The sequence below is a fragment of the Pristiophorus japonicus genome, chromosome 4 (assembly GCF_044704955.1).
Source record: "Pristiophorus japonicus isolate sPriJap1 chromosome 4, sPriJap1.hap1, whole genome shotgun sequence".
In the NCBI taxonomy this organism is placed as follows: domain Eukaryota; kingdom Metazoa; phylum Chordata; class Chondrichthyes; family Pristiophoridae; genus Pristiophorus; species Pristiophorus japonicus.
Window position 1 is genome coordinate 312,222,480 of NC_091980.1, and position 22,616 is coordinate 312,245,095.

At 46.9% G+C, this 22,616-nt stretch overlaps 1 protein-coding gene and 1 long non-coding RNA gene across 2 annotated transcripts in view; one reads left to right on the forward strand and one right to left on the reverse strand.

The window, feature by feature from the left end:
• LOC139261938 (protein phosphatase 1 regulatory subunit 36) overlaps nucleotides 1-19,911 on the forward strand; it is an 82,814-nt gene extending 62,903 nt beyond the window's left edge. Inside the window, exons 11-12 of the mRNA XM_070877106.1 lie at nucleotides 8,975-9,169; nucleotides 19,650-19,911. Of these exons, the coding sequence (XP_070733207.1) occupies nucleotides 8,975-9,169; nucleotides 19,650-19,911 (457 nt within the window). The remainder of the gene's footprint in view (nucleotides 1-8,974; nucleotides 9,170-19,649) is intronic.
• Nucleotides 1-22,616, reverse strand: part of LOC139263511 (uncharacterized) — a 229,872-nt gene that overhangs the window by 100,215 nt on the left and 107,041 nt on the right. The window lies entirely within an intron of this gene.

The window sequence follows — 22,616 nt, forward strand, 5'->3', positions numbered from 1 at the left end:
TGTATGCGGGCTGAGGTATTCGTATTTGTCCCCTTGTTTTCAGCGAACAGGGATATGAGGGGCTTGTGATCGGTTTCCAGCTCAAAATTGAGGCTAAACTGGTACTGATGCATTTTCTTTACCCCGAATACACACGCTAATGCCTCTTTCTCAATTATGCTGCAGGCGCTCTCGGCCTTCGACAAGCTCCTGGAGGCAGAGGCGACAGGTTGCAACTTCCCCGCAACGTTAGCTTGTTGGAATACACACCCGCCTCCGTATGATGACGCATCACATGCTAGCACAAGTATTTCACACGGTGTGATATATTCACAGAACACAGCACACACAGCTCCTAACATGGCAGGCAGCTCTTTCAGAAGCCTCCGGAAATCTGCCTGGTACTGTTTAATAATTAACTATGCAATTGCAATACACAATACGTCCACATCCACAGTGTGGCGCTACAAGCATTATAAGCTTACAGACATTACACTTCTCCGTCCTTAATGAAGAAATTATTATAACAAACATACATAACTTTCATGTTTATACATAACACAGGACATAAACTTATTTTTTTCTATATTTACAAATTTAACTTTACTACTTGTTTTCTATTTCGAAGAGGATACCTTCACTCTCGAACAGAACCTTCCAAACATGGTGTCGATTTCACACTCATTCGAGGCTCATCCTGAGGAACGTTTTCCTCCACGGAATTTCCTTGATTTACATTTGCATCACTCTAACTTCAGGCTCTTTGTTTTCCTGACTCGGACTCAGACTTTCATTCTGATTCTCTCCTGGATTTGTTTCCAGTATACTGGATTTAGGATTTGCTATTGGTGTATCAAAACTATCTGATGAATCAGAAATAATTGAATCATTCCCACCTTCAACTCCTTCCATGTCTGTAGGTAAAATATGATCAATATGAACAAACCTAACCTGTCCATTATCAAACATCTTTACCAAATATGTGCGAGGACCACATATCTTCACCACTCTTCCCGGTAACCACTTTACCCATTTCTGGTGATGGTTCTTCACTCTCACCTTCTGGTTTAATTTCACACTTCTCTCTTTTACTCTAGCTCTATCATGATTCACTTTCTGTCTTAAATGTGTCTCTTCTACGGACTGTGCCAAATTTGGTTTTAACAACGAGAATCTGGTTCGTGGCTGTGGTTTGTGTAACAACTCTGCTAGTGTTCTACCAGTAGCTGTATGAGGAGTATTTCGATATGTAATCAAAAAATTAGCCAATTTGTGATCCAATGATAACTGTCGTTTCCTTGGATTTGGATCTAACATTTGTTTGATGAGGGCACGTTTTACAATTTGTACAGTGCGCTCTGCTGCACCATTCGAAGCAGGATGGTATGGTGGAACCTTGGTATGTTTCACACCATTTTTGCTTGTGAATTGTGCAAATTCTTCTGAATGAAATTGCGGTCCATTATCCGAAACAATTTCTTCAGGGAGGCCAAATGAAGAAAATAATTTTCGTAAAATGTCCAATGTTTTACTTGTTGTTATTTTCCACATTGGAAACATCTCAACCCACTTCAAATGGCTATCAATCACAATGAATAATTGTTGTCCTTCGAACTCAGCAAAATCAATATGTAGCCTTTGCCACACCCTGGGAGGCCATTTATATGGCTGTAATGGTACTGGTGGTGGTTGCTTGCTTACCGATTGACATGTCGTACACTGACTCACGATGTACTCTATATCTTTATCAAGACCTGCCCACCATAAATAACTGCGTGCAAAACTCTTGGTCAAACACATTCCCAGGTGCTGGTCATGGAGGTCTCCTAATAATCTGGACCTGAATTTATTTGGTATAACCACTCTTGCACCCCACATGATATAATCTTTATCGACTGATAATTCATTCCTACGAATGAAGAATGGATGTGTATCTTTGTCTGTTACCTGGTTTGGCCATCCATTTGCAATATACTCATACACCTTTGACATCACTGGGTCACGTTTGCTTGCTCTACCAATCTCTTCACCTGTGACTGGCAGTTCATCAATGTATGAAAAATAAAACACTTCTTCCCTATCGGGTGTAACTTGTGATGGGGAAGGCAATCTAGACATTGTATCAGCATTACTGTGATCAGCTGATCGTCTGTATTCAATATCATATGTATATGCTGACAAAATCAAAGCCCATCTCTGCATTCGGGCTGCAGCTAATGTTGGAACTGGGGACTTTGGATGGAGGATTGCTGTTAGGGGCTTATGGTCCGTAACGATGGTAAACTTACAACCATACAAGTATTTGTGAAACTTCTTGACCCCAAAAATTAATGCCAAAGCTTCCCTTTCAATTTGCGCATAATTACTCTCACTGGCACTGAGAGTGCGTGAAGCAAAAGCAATTGGTCTCTACTCCCCACTACTTAATACATGAGAGATTACTGCCCCAACTCCATACGGAGAAGCATCACATGCTAGCTTAATCTCCTTAGATATGTCATAGCGAACTAACATGGTGCTCTCTACCAATTTGCTTTTACATAGAAACATAGAAAATAGGTGCAGGAGTAGGCCATTCGGCCCTTCTGGCCTGCACCGCCATTCAATGAGTTCATGGCTGAACAAGCAACTTCAGTACCCCATTCCTGCTTTCTCGCCATACCCCTTGATCCTCCTAGTAGTAAGGACTTCATCTAACTCCTTTTTGAATATATTTAGTGAATTGGCCTCAACAACTTTCTGTGGTAGAGAATTCCACAGGTTCACCAATCTCTGGGTGAAGAAGTTCCTCCTCATCTCGGTCCTAAATGGCTTACCCCTTATCCTTAGACTGTGTCCCCTGGTTCTGGACTTCCCCAACATTGGGAACATTCTTCCTGCATCTAACCTGTCTCAACCCGTCAGAATTTTAAACGTTTCTATGAGGTCCCCTCTCATTCTTCTGAACTCCAGTGAATACAAGCCCAGTTGATCCAGTCTTTCTTGATAGGTCAGTCCCGCCATCCCGGGAATCAGTCTGGTGAACCTTCGCTGCACTCCCTCAATAGCAAGAATGTCCTTCCTCAGGTTAGGAGACCAAAACTGTACATAATACTCCAGGTGTGGCCTCACCAATGCCCTGTACAACTGTAGCAACACCTCCCTGCCCCTGTACTCAAATCCCCTCACTATGAAGGCCAACATGCCATTTGCTTTCTTAACCGCCTGCTGTACCTGCATGCCAACCTTCAATGACTGATGTACCATGACACCCAGGTCTCTTTGCACCTCCCCTTTTCCTAATCTGTCACCATTCAGATAATAGTCTGTCTCTCTGTTTTTACCACCAAAGTGGATAACCTCACATTTATCCACATTATACTTCATCTGCCATGCATTTGCCCACTCACCTAACCTATCCAAGTTGCTCTGCAGCCTCATAGCATCCTCCTCGCAGCTCACACTGCCACCCGACTGAGTGTCATCCGCAAATTTGGAGATACTACATTTAATCCCCTTGTCTAAATCATTAATGTACAGTGTAAACAGCTGGGGTCCCAGCACAGAACCTTGCGGTACCCCACTAGTCACTGCCTGCCATTCTGAAAAGTAGCCATTTACTCCTACTCTTTGCTTCCTGTCTGACAACCATTCCTTGAATGCTGTATCACATTCTTTTGACCACTTCCAATGGACCTGTTTTTTCAATAGTTCATTCAGTGGATGTAATACTGTAGCCAAACTTGGTAGGAACTTCCCATAATAGTTCAAAAGACCCAAGAATGAACCAAGTTCAGTGACATTCCTGGGAGTGGGTGCATTTCTGATCGCATCCAATTTTTCCATGGTTGGATGTAAACCATCTTTGTCTACTCTGTACCCTAAGTACTCCACTGAGTTTTAAAATAACTCACACTTATGAGCAGACACTCGTATTCTGTGCTTCTCTAGCCGTTTGAGGACTTCATTCAACATGTTATTATGAATTTGCCTATTTGATGCTGAAATTAGTATGTCATCCAAATAACATACTACTCCTTCAATACCTTGCAAAATCTGGTTCATCACCCCTTGGAATATGGCAGGGGCAGAAGACACTCCAAACGGTAGCCTATTAAATTGATATAGGCCTAGATGAGTATTTATAGTCAAACATGACTTGGACTCCTCATCTAGTTCAAGCTGTAAGTAGGCATTTGTAAGATCCAGTTTTGAGAAGATCTGACCACCTGTCAGTGTTGTGAACAAATCTTCTATATTCGCCAATGTATTGGGGACATTACCCTCTAGAACCTGGTTTACGGTTACCTTATAATCACCTCACAATCTTACCTTACCATCAGACTTAGGTACAACAACAATGGGTGTAGCCCAATTACATCGATCTATCTTACAAATAATGTTCTCAGTCTCTAGTCTTGAGTTCTTGCTTAACTTTCTCCTTGAGTGCATATGGTATGGAACGTGGTTTGTAGTAAACCGATCTAACGTCCTTCTGTACCTTGACACTCGCCTTGAAGCCTTGGATCAGACTGTCTGTTTCACAGAACACCTTCGGATACTTCTTGATAACCTCATCCGTTGATGAAAATCTCGCTTCCACACAGAAAATCTTATTCCAATCCAGCTTCAGTGAGCTCAACCAATTTCTTCCTAGTAAGGCAGACTTGTCTCCTTTCACTACTATTGGAGGCAAGTTCTGAAATTGATCTTTATATTTCACCGGTATGGTTATACGACCTACCACAGGAATTTTCTCTCCCGAGTAGCCTCGCAGCTCTCTCTTGGATTTCTCCAGTTGGAAATCACGCAATTTGTCGCGGTACAGCGACTCCAGTACTACACTCACGGATGCACCCGTGTCAATTTCCATTGGTATCTTGAATCCTGCAACATGTATGTGGATTTTGATGCTTTCTGAATCGCTGTCCGTTAACCTCGTGCTCCTGATGACGTGTAACTCTAACATCTCCTCGTCCTGTTGTTGTTCTTCCATGCTATGTAGTCTCTTGGGATTTCTACTCATAGCTTTGGAAGCTGGTCTCATAGCTTTGAAAGCTGGTTTACCCTTCAGTCGGCATGCCTTCGCAAGATGTCCAGTCTTTCTGCAGAAGAAACACTCTGCCTTCACATATGGACAACTTTGAGCAATGTGTTGTCCCAGGCACCTATAGCATGACTTCGACGCTCTGTTAGAATTTCCAGTTTCTGAGACTTAGGGCCCCCACCGTCTTTTACTTTGAACCTGCAGGTGATGTACCTCGGTTGACTGACAACCGTAATTATTATTTAATTCTCGGGAATATTGTTCGGCCATCCCCATCGACCTCGCTGTCTGACAAGCAATCTCAAAAGTCAAGTCTGCCGTCGTCAATAACTTCCTTCCAATCGCATCACATTTCACCCCACAAACAAAACGGTCCCGTAATGCTCGGTTTGAAAGTTTCCAAAATTACAGTGCATCGATAGCTTTTTTAATGCTACGATGTAATCACTGATACTCTCATCAGCGTTTTGATTCCGAATCCCAAAACGATAGCTTTCAGCAATTTGGGGTTATAGTGCTGCTCCAGCTTCGTTAAAATCTCTTTAAGCATTGTGTCCTTTGGCTCGTCAGGCACAAGCAGATTTACAAGGGTTTCGTAAAATGTTGAACCCGCCTCCGATAAGAGGATCGCTTTCTTACATTCCAACACAACCCGGTTCTGGACTGCATTGTCTGGAACTTCGATTATGTTATTTTCAGTGAAATACATTTCTAGCCAATCCACATACGCTTTAAAACATTCTCGGTTGTATCTATATTCCCCCAAATGTCCGATTACACCTGCCATTTTAATCTCTAGATGTTCACACCATGTGCTGTATTTTACCTCGGATTTTGTAGCTTTATCCAAAGACAGAAACTTCCAAAGTCTCTCTGTCGGCTGGCTGAATCCTTCCCCAACAAAATTTAAGCTTTAAATCATCCGAAAAATCCCATCTCGCCACCAAATGTGATATATTCACAGAGCACAGCACACACAGCTCGTAACATGGCAGCCAGCTCTCTTGGAAGCCTCCGGAAATCTGCCTGGTTCTGTTTAATGGTTAACTCTACAATACGTCCACATCCACAGTGTGGAGCTACAAACATTTCAAGCTTACAGACATTACACACGGGTTATACAATACAAGCAGCTTGTTGGAGCATAAAATGTTTCTGGCTTGCTCAAAAGCAATTACTTGGTTTTTCCCCATACCCAGTTCTCACTTTACACAATAACACATATAGGGGCTCTAAGAGGGTGCTTAGCCCCGGTAGGAAGTTACCAAAATAGTTGAGGAGTCCCAGGAACGACCGCAGCTCCGTGATGTTCTGTGGCCTGGGCACATTCCTGATAGCCTCTGTCTTGGCGTCTGTGGGCCGATGCCGTCCGCCACGATCTTTCTCCCCAAAAACTCCACTTCTGTTGCCATGAAGACGCATTTCGACCTCTTCAGCCGCAGCCCTACGCGATCCAGTCGCTGGAGGACCTCTTCCAGGTTTTGTAGGTGCTCGACGGTGTCCCAACCCGTGACCAATATGTCGTCCTGAAAAACCACCATGCGTGGTACCGACTTGAGTAGGTTCTTCATGTTTCTCTGGAAGATCGCTGCAGCCGACCGAATTCCAAACGAGCATCTGTTGTAGATGAACAGCCCCTTGTGCGTGTTGATGCAGGTGAGGCCCTTCGAAGACTGCTCCAGCTCCTGCGTCATGTAGGCCGAAGTCAGGTCGAGCTTGGTGAACTTCTTGCCTCCTGCCAGAGTGGCAAATAGGTCGTCTGCCTTAGGTAGCGGGTATTGGTCCTGCAGCGAGAAACGATTAATAGTTACTTTATAATCACCACAAATCCTGATCGTGCCATCATTTTTGAGTACTGCAACAATCGGGCTGGCCCACTCGCTGAATTCCACTGGGGAGATGATGCCCTCGCGTATCAGCCTGTCCAGCTCGATTTCTACTCTCTCCCTCATCATGTGAGGTACCGCTCATGCCTTGTGGTGAATGGGTCGTGCCTCTGGGACCAAGTGGATCTACACCTCCGCCCCGGAAAAGTTTCCAATGCCTGGCTCAAAAAGGAAAAGAAATTTGTTAAGAACCTGGGTACATGAAGCCTCATCGACATGTGATAGCGCTCGGATGTCATCCCAGTTCCAGCGGATTTTGCCCAGCCAGCTCCTTCCAAGCAGTGTGGGGCCATAGCCCGGGACAATCCAGAGTGGCAATTCATGCACCGTGCCCTTGTAGGTGGCCTTGACCATGGCGCTGCCCAGGACAGTGATAAGCTCTTTGGTGTATGTTCTCAGTTTCGTGTAGATGGGGCTCAGGGCTGGTCTGAGTGCCTTGTTGCACCACAGACTCTCAAACATCTTTTTACTCATGATGGATTGGCTAGCGCCAGTGTCCAGTTCCATGGCTACGGGTAAGCGATTCAATTTTACATTTAGCATTATAGGTGAACATTTCGTCAAAAATGTATGCACCCCGTGTACTTCAGCATCTGCCTCCTCTCTCTGAGGCTCGAAATTGCTTTGATCCACCATGGACCGATCTTCCTCTGCCACTGGTGGTTAGCAGGTTTTGCAGAGCTTGAATTGAAGCCTCCACAATGCCAACAAGGTGTGAATTGCCTTGCATTCATCCTTTGTTGCGGACTCTGAGTCATCTGAGGCCTGCTGGTAGTTGCAGACTCGTGGGTTCTACCCTGTACATTTCTGCTCACAAACACAGTTCCAGGTAATTTATGAACATTGCTCGCACTTGTGCGCTGAGAGATTTGTTTGGTGTTATCACTGGTGGACATAAATGCCTGTGCTATCACAATGGCCTTACTGGGGGTCGGTGTCTCTACAGTCAAAAGTTTCGTAGGATGGTCTCGTGGCCAATGCCCAGTACAAAGAAGTGTCTGAGCATCTGCTCCAGGTATCCATCAAACTCACATTGTCCTGCAAGTCACCTTAGCTCGGCGACGTAGCTCGCCACTTCCTGACCTTCAGATCGCTGGCACGTGTAGAACCGATACCTCGCCATCAGCACGCTCTCCCTCGGGTTAAGATGCTCCAGAACCAGTGTACACTGCTCCTCATACGACTTATCTGTGGGTTTCACCGGAGCCAGAAGATTCTTCATGAGGCTGTAGGTCGGTGCCCCGCAGACCGTGAGGAGGATTGCTCTCCTTTTTGCAGCGCTTCCTTCTCCGACCAGCTCGTTGGCTACCAAGTACTGGTCTAGCCATTCGACATAGGCTTCCCAGTCCTCACCCTCCGAGAACTTCTCCAGGATGCCCACAGTTTGCTGCATCTTTGCGTTGGATTCGTATACTCGTCGCCAGTTATTGTGTTCCTAACACAGATGAGATTGTACACTGGGAGATTAAAGTAACAGTGACCTGTCTTAAGACACTCCAGAGTGAGGAACAGGCCTTCGGGACCGACTTATATACAGTGCTCCCAAAGGATGGTGGGATCCCTTGGGACTTCAGGGGATGCGCTCCCTGGTGGCGGAACATGGGGGTGCATGCTTTACAGATACACAACAAATTGGATCCACGTGGGGATGGGTTTGAGCTGGTCCTTGAGAGCCACTCAATGGTACACTTGGCAAGACTACAATGCTGCAATCTAGAACTAGGGGGCACGGTTTCAGAATAAGAGGTTGCCCAGTTAGAACTTAGATGAGGAGGAATTTCTTCTCTCGGAGAGTTGCAAATCTGTGGAATTCTCTGCCCCAGAGAGCTGTGGAGGCTGGGTTATTGAATATATTTAAGGCGGAGAGAGACAGATCTTTGAGAGATAAGGGAGTAAAGGGTTACGGGGAGCGGGCGGGGAAGTGGAACTGAGTCCATGATCAGATCAGCCATGATCTTATCGAATGACGGAGCAGACTGGAGGGGCTGAATGGCCGACTCCTGCTCCTATTTCTTCAGGTCTTATGTTTTAGAGTCCTTCCTCTCACCTCTGATTACTGATCGGACCTTTCTTTGTTACTCAGACTGCTTCACCGAAGGAGGCCGCCACTAAATAGTATCCTTAACCAACGCTCGCCAGTCCTCAAGTCACTGCTCCAGACCCCTAAGGAGAAATCAGAATACCTCTTCAAACAGCACCAGGTGAATCCAGACTTCAGCACCCACGTGGCAGATGAGAAGACCAGGGTGACGAGATTGGATTCAAACCTCTCCGATGAGTAAGAGGACATTCAAAAAAATTAACCGCCGTGCAGTCCTGGAAGCCTCCCTCTTGTGGACACAGAATCACAAAATGATATAGCACAGAAAGAAGCCATTCGGCCCATCGTTCTTGTGCTGGCTCTTTGGTGCAACAATCTGATCAGTCCCACTCCCCCCACTCTTTCCCCATAGCCCTGCAAATTTTCTCCTTCAACTATCTATCCAATTCCCTTTTGAAAGTTACTATTGAATCTGCTGCCACCGCCCTTTCAGGCAGCGTGTTCCAGATTGTAACTCGCTGCGTTAGAACCATTTAAGAACATAAGAAATAGGAGCAGGAGTAGGCCATACGGCCCCTCGAGCCTGCTCCACCATTCAATAAGATCATGGCTGATCCGATCATGGACTCAGCTCCACTTCCCTACCCGCTCCCCATAACCCCTTATCCCATTATCGTTTAATAAACTGTCTATTTCTGTCTTTTATTTATTCAATGTCCCAGCTTCCACAGCTCTCTGAGGCAGCGAATTCCACAGACTTACAACCCTCTGAGAGAAGAAATTTCTCCTCATCTCAGTTTCAAATGGGCAGCCCCTTATTCTAAGATCGTGCCCCCTAGTTTCTCCTCATCTCCTCTCTGGTTCTTTTGCTAATTACCTTAAATCTGCTCCATCTGGTTACTGACCCTCCTGTCACTGGAATCAGTTTCTCCCTGTTTACTCCATCAGAACCCTTCATGATTTGAACACCTTTATTAACTCTCCTCTTAATCGTCTGCTCGAAGGAGAGCAATTCCAGCTTCTGATTTTGTAAAGTGTAGAGACCTTGGTGTCCATATACCCAAATCCTTAAAGGAGTCTGGGCAGGCTGATAAGGTAGACAAAAAGGTATATGGGTTACTTGGGTTTATAAATAGAGGAATAGAATATAAAAGCAGAGCAACCATGCTAAGTACTAGAAAGGCTGGCTGTACCTAAAGTAGATAAGTCACCAGGACCGGATGGGATGCATCCCACGATGCTGAGGGAAGTAAAGGTGGAAATTGCGGAGGTACTGACCGTAATCTTCCAATCCTGCTTAGATACGGGGGCGGTGTCAGAGGGCTGGAGAATTGCAAATGTTACACCCTTGTTCAAAAAAGGGTGTAAGGATAAACCCAGTAACTACAGACCGGTCAGTTTAACCTCGGCTGTGGGGAAGCTTTTAGAAACGATAATCAGGGACAAAATTAACAGTCACTTAGAGAATGTGGAGTAATTAAGGAAAGCCAGCACGGATTTGTTGAAGGCAAATCTTGTTTAACTAACGATCGGGTATTTTGATGAGGTAATAGAGAGGGTTGATGAGGGTAATGCGGTTGACGTGGTATACATGGATTTCCAAAGGGCATTTGATAAAGTGCCACATAACAGGCTTGCCGGCAAAGTTGAAGCCCGTGGAATAAAAGGGGCAGGGGCAGCATGGATACGGAATTGGCTCAGTGACAGGAAACAGAGAGTAGTGGTAAACGGTTGTTTCTTGGACTGGAGGAAGGTATACAGTGGTGTTCTCCAGTGGTCGGGACTGGGACCACTGCTTTTCTTGATATATATTAATGACTTGGACGTGGGTGTACAGGGCACAAGTTCAAAATTTGCAGATGACACAAAACTTGGAAGTATAGTGAACAGTGAGGAGGATAGTGATAGACTTCAAGAGGACATAGACAGGCTGGTGGGATGGGCGGGCACATGGCAGATGAAGTTTAACGCAGAAAGTGGAAAGTGATACATCTTAGGAGGAAGAATGAGGAGAGGCAATATAAACTAAAGGGTACAATCGTAAAGGGGGAGCATGAACAGAGAGACCTGGGGGTATATGGGCACCAATCGCTGAAGGTGGCAGGGCAGGTTGAGAAAGCGGTTAAAGCTTACGGGATCCTGGGCTTCATAAATAGAGGCAGAGAGCACAAAAGCTCGGATATTATAATGAGCCTGTATAAAACACTGGTTCGGCCTCAACTGGAGTATTGTGTCCAATTCTGGGCACCGCACTGTAGGAAGGATGTGAAGGCCTTAGAGAGGGTGCAGGAAAGATTTACGAGAATGGTTCCAGGGATGAGGGACTTCAGTGACGTGGATAGACTGGAGAAGCTGAGGTTGTTCTCCTCGGAGCAGAGAAGGTTGAGAGGAGATTTGATCGAAATGTTCAAAATCATGAGGGGTCTGAGAGTAGATAGAGAGAAACTGTTCCCATTGAATCATAGAACAACGGTTACATCACAGAAGGAGGCCATTTGGCCCGTCGAGCCCGTGCCGGCTCTCTGCAAGAGCACCTCAGCCAGTCCCACTCCCCCGCCCTTTCCCCGCAGCCCTGAAAATTTTTGGCAAAAGGGTCGAGAACCAGAGGACACAGATTTCAGGTGATTGGCAAAAAAAACCAAAGGCGACACGAGAAAAAACGTTTTTACGCAGCGAGTGGTTAGGATCTGGAATGCACGGCCTGAGAGGGTGGTGGAGGCAGACTCAATGGTGGCTTTCAAAAGGGAATTGGAAAAGTACCTGAAGGAAAAAGATTTGCAGGGCTACAGGGAAAGGGCGGGGGAGTGAGACTGGCTGAGGGGCTCTTAGAGAGCCGGCACGGGCTCAACGGGCCGAATGGCCTCCTTCATAGAATGGTTACAGAATCATGGAATAGTTGCAGCACGGAAGAAGGCCATTCAGCCCGTTGAGCCCATCCTTCTGTGCTTTGGCATTCTATGATTCTATGCTAGAACTTTATAAATCACTGGTTAAGCCTCAGCTGGAATATTGCAAACAATTGTGGGCGTCGCACTCCAGGAAAGATGTAACGGCCTTAGAAAGGATGCAGAGGAGGTTTACCAGGATGTTACCGGGGACAAGGGACTTCAGTTAGGACGAGAGGTTGGAAAAGTTAGGACTGTTCTCCTTGGAGCAGAGAAGGTTAAGAGGTGACATAATAGAGGTTTTCAAGATGATGAGATGTTTTGATAGAGTAGATGAAACTATTTCCTCTGGTGAGTGGGTCAATAACCAGAGGTCATAGATTTAAAATCATTGGGAAAAGATGGAGAGGAGAAATGTTTTCACTCAGAGTTGTGGGGATCTGGAACGCTGTGCCTGAAAAGGTGCTGGGAGCTGATTGTATCAATAATGTTAAAGTTGGACAGGGACTGGAGGATGAGGAACTGACGGGGTCACAGACACAAAGCGGGGATGTAGGACTGAGCGCAACTGGTCTTTCACAGAGCCGGCACAGACCCGACGGGCCGAATGGCCTCCTTCTGGTGCAGTAAGTTTCTACAATTCTACAGAGAATTGAAGTCCCTCATCTCTGGGAGAAATTTAGAACTCAGCAGAGGAGGACAAAGGGTTTGATTAGGGCAGGGAAAATGGAGTACGAGAAGAAGCTTGCAGGGAACATTAAGACGGATTGCAAAAGTTTCTATAGATATGTAAAGAGAAAAAGGTTAGTAAAGACAAACGTAGGTCCCCTGCAGTCAGAATCAGGGGAAGTCATAACGGGGAACAAAGAAATGGCGGACCAATTGAACAAGTACTTTGGTTCGGTATTCACTGAGGAGGACACAAACAACCTTCCGGATATAAAAGGGGTCGGAGGGTCTAGTAAGGAGGAGGAACTGAGGGAAATCCTTATTAGTCGGGAAATTGTGTTGGGGTAATTGATGGGATTGAAGGCCGATAAATCCCCAGGGCCTGATGGACTGCATCCCAGAGTACTTAAGGAGGTGGCCTTGGAAATAGTGGATGCATTGACAGTCATTTTCCAACATTCCATTGACTCTGGATCAGTTCCTATGGAGTGGAGGGTAGCCAATGTAACCCCACTTTTTAAAAAAGGAGGGAGAGAGAAAACAGGGAATTACAGACCGGTCAGCCTGACATCGGTAGTGGGTAAAATGATGGAATCAATTATTAAGGATGTCATCGCAGTGCATTTGGAAAGAGGTAATATGATAGGTCCAAGTCAGCATGGATTTGTGAAAGGGAAATCATGCTTGACAAATCTTCTGGAATTTTTTGAGGATGTTTCCAGTAGAGTGGACAAGGGAGAACCAGTCGATGTGGTATATTTGGACTTTCAGAAGGCTTTCGACAAGGTCCCACACAAGAGATTAATGTGCAAAGTTAAAGCACATGGGATTGGGGGTAGTGTGCTGACATGGATTGAGAACTGGTTGTCAGATAGGAGTAGGAGTAAATGGGGACTTTTCAGAATGGCAGGCAGTGACTAGTGGGGTACCGCAAGGTTCTGTGCTGGGGCCCCAGCTGTTTACACTGTACATTAATGATTTAGACGAGGGGATTAAATGTAGTATCTCCAAATTTGCGGATGACACTAAGTTGGGTGGCAGTGTGAGCTGCAAGGAGGATTCTATGAGGCTGCAGAGCGACTTGGATAGGTTAGGTGAGTGGGCAAATGCATGGCAGATGAAGTATAATGTGGATAAATGTGAGGTTATCCACTTTGGTGGTAAAAACAGAGAGACAGACTATTATCTGAATGGTGACAGATTAGGAAAAGGAGAGGTGCAACGAGACCTGGGTGTCATGGTACATCAGTCATTGAAGGTTGGCATGCAGGTACAGCAGGCGGTTAAGAAAGCAAATGGCATGTTGGCCTTCATAGCGAGGGGATTTGAGTACAGGGGCAGGGAGGTGTTGCTACAATTGTACAGGGCCTTGGTGAGGCCACACCTGGAGTATTGTGTACAGTTTTGGTCTCCTAACCTGAGGAAGGACATTCTTGCTATTGAGGGAGTGCAGCGAAGGTTCATCAGACTGATTCCCGGGATGGCGGGACTGACCTATCAAGAAAGACTGGATCAACTGGGCTTGTATTCACTGGAGTTCAGAAGAATGAGAGGGGACCTCATAGAAACGTTTAAAATTCTGACGGGGTTAGACAGGTTAGATGCAGGAAGAATGTTCCCAATGTTGGGGAAGTCCAGAACCAGGGGACACAGTCTAAGGATAAGGGGGAAGCCATTTAGGACTGAGATGAGGAGGAATTTCTTCACCCAGAGAGTGGTGAGCCTGTGGAATTCTCTACCACAGAAAGTTGTTGAGGCCAATTCACTAAATATATTCAAAAAGGAGTTAGATGAAGTCCTTACTACTAGGGGAATCAAGGGGTATGGTGAGAAAGCAGGAATGGGGTACTGAAGTTGCATGTTCAGCCATGAACTCATTGAATGGCGGTGCAGGCTAGAAGGGCCGAATGGCCTACTCCTGCACCTATTTTCTATGTTTCTATGTTTCTAACAAGGTCACAGGTTACATCTCTGGTCTGTGCTGAGCACGGGAGCGGGAAGAACATTTGGGGATCTTTGCCCGTGAACCCTGACCTCCTGACTCACGCCTCAAAGTGTGAATGTGGACTTGGAGTGAGGACAAAGTTGGGTCCGACTGTAACCATCGTTGAACAGGGTGCTGGCACTCACTGTCCTGGTCACTTGGATGAGGTGACAGAGGGACCTGTGGATCTTTGGACCCGTATCCCAGTATCAGCACCCTCAGCACTGGAGGCCGGGCATGATAACCCTGTGAAGAGCTTGCTCATTGTTCATGAGGGAGTCATGGGGAAGGTGTCAATATCAATCTCCGAGAACGTTGTACTGGGAAGTTTGGGGTATTATCAGAGAGGAGTGCGGGGTGTATCAGAGATGTAGGGTATAGCAGGAGTGTTCCAGTGAAGGGTGGGGGGGTATATCACTGGGCTACGGGTCCCCTCCCCTGAAGGTGCTGACTCTCACTGGGGTACAGGTCCCTCCCCTGAAGGTGCTGACTCTCACTGGGGTACAGGTCCCCTCCCCTGAAGGTGCTGACTCTCACTGGGGTACGGGCCCCCCCTCCCCTGAAGGTGCTGACTCTCACTGGGGTACAGGTTCCCTCCTCCCCTGAAGATGCTGACTCTCACTGGGGTACGGGCCCCCCCTCCCCTGAAGGTGCTGACTCTCACTGGGGTACAGGTCCCCTCCCCTGAAGGTGCTGACTCTCACTGGGGTACAAGTCCCCCTCCTCTCCTGCACTGACCCTTGCTCGTGTCTGATTTCATGGATCCTTTCAGCCCTCCGACACATGGCTCGTGTCAGTTCCCGTCACGAACCAGCTTGGTCAGTCAGTCGTCTCTCTGACCATCAGATGAGCTTCACCCGGAGTTGCCCTGGGGTGGTCCTATTTTAAAATTTGTTCCTGGGATGTGGGCATCGCTGGCAAGGCCAGAATTTATTGTCCCTTGAGAAGGTGGTGGTGAGCCGCCTTCTTGAACCGCTGCAGTCCGTGTGGTGAAGGTGCTCCCACAGTGCTGTTAGGGAGGGAGTTCCAGGATTTTGATCTAGCGACGATGAAGGAACGGCCGATATATTTCCAAGTCAGGATGGTGTGTGACTCGGAGGGGAACGTGGAGGTGCTGGTGTTCCCATGCACCTGCTGCCCTTGTCCCTCTAGGTGGTAGAGGTCGTGGGTTTGGGAGGTGCTGCCGAAGAAGCCTTGGCGAGTTGCTGCAGTGCATCTTGTAGATGGTGCACACTGCAGCCACGGTGCGCCGGTGGTGGAGGGAGTGAGTGTTGAAGGTGGTGGATGGGGTGTTAATCAAGCGGCTGCTTTGTCCTGGATGGTGTCGAGCTTCTTGAGTGTTGTTGGAGCTGCACTCATCCAGGCAAGTGGGGAGTGTTCCATCACACTCCTGACTTGAGCCTTGTAGATGGTGAAAAGGCTTTGGGGAGTCAGGAGGTGAGACACTCACCACAGAATACCCAGCCTCTGACCTGCTCTTGTTGCCACAGTATTTATGTGTCTGGTCCAGTTAAGTTTCTGGTCAATGGTGACCTCCAGGATGTTGATGGTGGGGGATTTGGCGATGGTAATGCCGTTGAATATCAAGGGGAGGTGGTTAGACTCTCGCTTGTTGGAGATAGTCATTGCCTCGATAGTAATCAGTGCCAGGAATTGTAGTTTATTTTACCCTGCCTGCACTCTGGGAGTGCAGAGGCAAATTGTACTGGTTGAGATGTAGTAATTCAGCACCAACTGGGGACTGAACCTGGAACTTTACCGGTCGAGGCTTGGCACAGTGGGTCAACTAGTTGGGTCAACAGAGGGAGTTAATGATCAAATCATCATCATCATCATAGGCAGTCCCTCGAAATCGAGGAAGATTTGCTTGCTTCCACGCTTAAAGTGAGTTCTCAGGTGACTGAACAGTCCAATACGGGAATTACAGTCTCTGTCACAGGTGAGACAGACAGTGGTTGGAGGAAAGGGAGGGTGGGACTGGTTTGCCGCACGCTCCTTCCGCTGCCTGCGCTTGTTTTCTGCATGCTCTCAGCGACGAGACTCGAGGTGCTCAGCGCCCTCCCGGATGCACTTCTTCCACTTAGGGCGGTCTTTGGCCAGGGACTTCCAAGTGTCAGTGGGGATGTTGCATTTTTATCAAGGAGGCTTTGAGGGTGTCCTTGAAATGTTTCCTCTGCCCACCTTTGGCTCATTTGCCGTGAAGGAGTTCGAGTAGAGCGCTTGCTTTGGGAGTCTCGTGTCTGGCATGTGGACAATGTGGCCTGCCCAGCGGAGCTGATCAAGTGTGGTCAGTGCTTCAATGCTGGGGATGTTGGCCTGGTCGAGGACACTAATGTTGGTGCAAGCAGATGATGATACTTGGAACGGACAGGTGGGGATGGAATTGGGCTTTGCTGGTTTGCCTCCCACAGACAAATAGTCAACTGGCTCATGATGTTGGTGTTGGTGATCCTGCAAATCCCCTGGGCGGACAGGCGCACCAACATCAGTGTCCTCGTCCAGACTAACATCCCCAGTATTGAAGCACTGACCACACTCGCTCAGCTTCGCTGGGCAGGCTACATAGTCCGCATGCCAGATACGAGACTCCCGAAGCAAATGCTTTATGTGGAGCTCCTTCATGGTAAACGAGCCAAAGGTGGGCAGCGGAAGCGTTACAAGGACACCCTCAAAGCCTCCCTGGTAAAGTGCGACATCACCACTGACACCTGGGAGACCCTGGCCGCAGATTGCCCGAGGTGGAGAAAGTGCATCCGGGAGGGCGTTGAGCTCTTCGAGTCTCAACGCAAGGAGCATGAAGAGGTCAAGCGCAGGCAGCGGAAGGAGCGCGCGGCAAACCAGCCCCACCCACCCCTTCCCTCGACGAATGTCTGTCCCACCTCTAATAGGGTCTGTGGCTCTCATATCAGACTGTTCAGCCATCAAAGAACTCACTTTGGGAGTGGAAGCAAGCCTTTCTCGATTCCGAGGGACTGTCTATGATGGTGATGATGATGATGATGAGTCATGGCTTATGTGTGAAGACAGGCACCTGGGAAAGACCATCAGTACCCATGAATCCATATCTCAATGAAGGGTCAGTGCCTGCAGGAGAAGCGGGGAGGAAACTGAGAGAGACTGGCTGGGGTTTTATTGAGTCCTGTGAACATCACGTGACTGGTTAAGCCACTTTCAACTCAACAGCTCTACAACTATTTTGGGGGAACGTCAATTCAAATGATCCCCTTTTGTAAGGGCACAAAAAAACACAAATGAACTAATAAACATTAAAGGGAATCTTGACAAATCAAATTAAATTTAAATTTTGTTCCCTGTTGAAATGATGCACTCTAGTCCCTCCAGCGCCCACCACTCGCGGAAGGCCACGAGTGTACCGGCGGACACCGTGAGCTCCATCTCCAGGGACACCCTGGCGCGAACATAGGCACGGAAGAGAGGCAGGCAGTCGGGCTGAACGACCCCCTCAACCGCCCGCTGCCTGGACCGGGTGATGGCCCCCTTGGCCAGGCCGAGGAGCAGTCCCATGAGGAGGTCCTCCGACCTGCCCGCTCCCCTCCGCACAGGGTGCCCAAAGATCAGGAGCGTGGGACTGAAGTGTAACCAAAAATCGAGGAGCAGCCGCTTCAAATAATGGAAGAAGGGCTGCAACCTCTCACACTCTCACACACATGGAACATGGACTCCTTCACGCAGAAATTGCAGATGGCCCGGGAGTCCATGAACCGACTTAAAAACTTATTACATGGATGCAACGCACTCCAGGCCAAATCACCAATAAATAGAGGGAGGACTCCCACGTAGAGAGCACTCCATTGGGGACCCCCACCTCCTCCGGACAGCAAGATGGTGCGCCATGGCATGTCCGGACGGCAGACTCAACAGCTCTACAACTATTTTTGTCGGCACCATAATCAAGTGCCCCCTGATTAAAGGGGGGCTCACATGCCAAAAACTTTTCAAGTGCCCCCTTGCTTTTTTTTTGAGGGCACCAAAAACACAAATTATACAAGTGCCCCCTGACTAAAAGTGATTTAATGTTTAATTTTGTTAACCCCAAAAGAGTTGTAGAGCTGTTGAGATATCCACCGGTACGCTCGCGGCCTTCCGCGAGAGGTGGGCGCCAGAAGGACTGGAGTGCATCATCACCTCCGGCAACCAAATTTTAATTTAATTTTAAATGTCTGAAGTTTAATTTGTTTATTGTGCTGGTTTTAGTGTCCCCCTCCCTTTTAGCCAGGAGGCACTTGTATAATTTGTGTTTTTAGTGCCCTAAAAAAAAACAAGGGGGCACTTGTTTGAAAGTCTTTAGTGTGTCCACACCACCCCCTCCCCCCCACCCCACTTTAATCAGGGGGCTTTTGATTTAACTGTTTTCTACTAAAATAGTTGTAGAGCTGTTGAAAAAAAAGAGGGGCTCTTGAAAAGTTTTTGGAGTGTGACCCCCCCTTTAATCAGGGGGTACTTGATTTAATTGATTGCAATAAAATAGTTGTCGAGCTGTTGAGGAAGAACTGAAGTGCATCATCACCCCTGGCAACCAAATTTTAATTTGAACCATGTCCAAAGTTTAATTTGTTTAAGTTGTCGGTTTTAGGGGAGGGGGGCACTAAACCCAGCATTTAAAATAAATTAGACTTTAGAACATATAAAATCAAATTAAAATTTGGTTGCCGGGGGTGATGATGCACTCCAGTCCCTCCGGCGCCCACCTCTCGCGGAAGGCCGCGAGCGTACCGGTGGATATCTCAACAGCTCTACAACTCTTTTAGAGTAAACAAAATTAACATTAGATCAAGTGCCCCCCCCCCCCCCGATCTGGGGGACACTCCAAACATTTCCCAAGGCCCTTTTTTTGTTTTTTGGTTTTTTTTGTATTTTTATAGGGTTTTTTTTGTGGGTTTTTTTGGGCTCTAAAAGCATAATTTACAAGTGCCCCCTACAAAAGGGGAGGGGGACACTAAAACCGGCATTTAAAACAAATTAAACTTTAAAACATAGAAAATCAAATTAAAATTTGGTTGCCGGGGGTGATGATGCACTCCAGTCCCTCCGGCGCTCACCTCTCGCGGAAGGCCGCGAGCGTACAGGTGGATATCTCAACAGCTCTACAAACCTGTGAGCATACTCACAGGTGCATACATTACACCTCCCTTGTCATTGTCTTTTTGATTCCTTACAGTGTGGGGATCATCGGGGAGCCTCTCTCTAACTTCTTCTCGGACACGCTTGTCTCCATCGACACTTACCTGGAGAGCAAAGGCAAGGGACCCGTGGATGAGACACTGCTGCAGAAGAGTGGATACTCCGTTTCAGGGATGGTGGAGGCTTCGACTGGACGAACAAGCTCACGCTCTCGGAACGCGATGACGTCCAGAGCAACAACGGTCGCCATAGAATCTGAACACGGCATTATACATGACTTTAATTCTATTCCGGAATAAAACCTGTACTTTTGTGTGAGCACGTCGTGCGGTTGTACTTTGGGAGTCTGTCCTCCGTCACGGTCCATCTCCCAGGAAGAGAAAGCACGGAGAGGGGTGGAGTGAGGCAGCAACATCATCATCATCATAGGCAGTTCCTTGGAATCGAGGAAGACTTGCTTCCACTCTTAAAATGAGTCCTGAGGTGGCTGAACAGTCCGATACGAGAGCCACAGTCCCTGTCACAGGCATTAACAGGGAGTCACCCATAGACAGTCGCGGGCAGAAACCACAACCCCCAGGGCCATTGGTAGGGAGAGCCCCCATCCACTTGTTCTGGACAACACCAGGCAAATATCTTCAGCCATAAAACCCACATCCCGCCAAGTGCAAGGGCAACAACAGTCCTTGGAACGTTAGCAAACTGGCACTTATATAGAAACAAAGAAAGACATTGCATTTCTAAAGCACGTTTCACGACCTCAGGACTTACAGCCATTGCAGACAACTGCTGTAATGGCAGGAAACGCAGCTGCCAATTTGCGCACAGCAAGCTCCCACAAACAGCAATGTGATAATGGCCAGGTAATCTGTTTTAGCAGTGCCACGGCTACCTGAGAGGGCAGACGGGGCTTCGGTTTAACGTCGCATCTGAAGGATGGCACCTCCGACAGTGCAGCACTCCCTCAGTACTGGCACTGGGAGGCCTTGGATTGTGGGCTCGAGTCCCTGGAGCGGGGCTTGAACCCTTTCATGAGCCTTTCACTACCTCAGGATGTCCCAAAGCGCTTTACAGCCAATGAAGTGCTTTTGGAGTGTAGTTACTGTTGTAAGGTATGAAACGCGGCAGTCAAGTTGTGCACAGCAAATTCCCACATACAGCAACGTGATACTGACTAGATCATCTGTATTTTTTAATGAAGGTTGAGGGATAAATATTTGCCAGGTCACCGGGGAGCACTTCCCAGCTCTAATGCGCAGCGATCATTAAGTCCATCTGAGAGAGCAGGCAGGGCCTCAGTTTAATGTCTCATCTGAAAGACGGCATCTCCCTCAGTACTGCATTGGGAGTGTCAACCTGCATTATGTGCTCAAGTCTCTGCAGTGGGGCTTGAACCCATGACCTTCTAAATCAGAGGCGAGTGTGCTATCCAGAGAGCCACGGCTGATAAGAAAAAGAAAGCCTTGCGTTTATATAGCGCCTTTCACGACCACCGGACGTCTCAAAGCGCTTTACACCCAATGAAGTACTTTTGAATTGTAGTCACTGTGGTAACGTGGGAAACGCAGCAGCCAATTTGCGCACAGCAAGCTCCCACAATCAGCAATGTGATAATGACCAGATAATCTGTTTTTAGTGATGTTGATTGAGGGATAAATATTGGCCCCAGGACATCGGGGATAACTCCCCTGAACTTCTTCAAAATAATGCCATGGGATCTCTTACATCCACCTGAGAGAGCAGACGGGGCCTCGGTTTAATATCGGATAAGGAATAAAACAATATAAGAAATAGAAGCACAAATTCAGCTCCAATAGCACAACGTAGTAGTCAGTTCAGGGACCTGGCTACACACTAAGTATGAATGGGAGCTAGATATTGCAGGCTATAATTCTTTAGAAAGGACAGGAGAACAGGAGGAATGGCAATATTGCTAAAAGACAATATTATATCAGTTGAAAGAACAGATAAAACATTAGTGTCAGATGGGAAACTAAAAATAAATCAAAGGGACGAATTTATTGCATTCAATATTAGTAAAAACAAGAAATGGTAATGGGGAAAGTAATGGGACTTAAGATAGATAAATCTCCAGGACTCGATGGTTTCCACCCCAGGGTATTAATAGAAAAGGTGAGGAAATTGTAAAAGTGTTAGCTATAATCTTTCAAATTGATTCGGGAATTGTGCCATTAGATTGGAAATTTGCGAATGTCATAAGAAATAGAAGCAGGCAAAAAAGGGAAGCTTATATCAGATATCGAGAGCACAATACTGCAGAAAGCCTGCAAGAGTATAGAAAGTGTAGGAGTGAAATTAAGGAGGAAATTAGGAAAGCAAAGAAAGTGCATGAAAAATTTTTGGCAATATCAAAGAAAACCCAAAGATGATTTATAATTACATAAAGAGCAAGAGGTTAACTAAGGAAAGGGTAGGGTCTATTAGGGACCAAAATGATGATCTATGTGTGGAGGTGGAGGATGTGGGTAAGATACTTAATGAATACTTTGCGGCTGTCATCACAAAAGAGGGAGACGAACCCGATGTTGAATTTCAGGAGGAAGAGAGTGAAATATTGGATGGGATAAACATAGTAAGAGAGGAAGTATTAAGGGGTTTAGCATTTTTGAAAATAGATAAATCGCCAGGACCAGATAAAATATATCTGAGGTTATTATTTTCCTATCCTCCCTGGCCACAGGAGTGGTGCTAGAGGATTGGAGAACTGCTAACCTTGTGCCATTGTTCAAAAAGGAAGGAAGGGATAAACCGAGTAATGACAGCCTATGGGATCCAAGGGAGAGTGGCAAATTGGATCCAAACTTGGCTCAGTGGAAGGAAGCAAAGGGTAATTGTTGGCAGGTATCTTTGCAACTGGAAGGCTGTTTCCAGTGGGGTTCCAGTACTTGGTCTCTTGCTTTTTGTAGTATATATTAATGATTTAGACTTAAAGGTAGGGAGCATGATAAAGACATTTGCCGATGATACAAAGATTGGCCGTGTG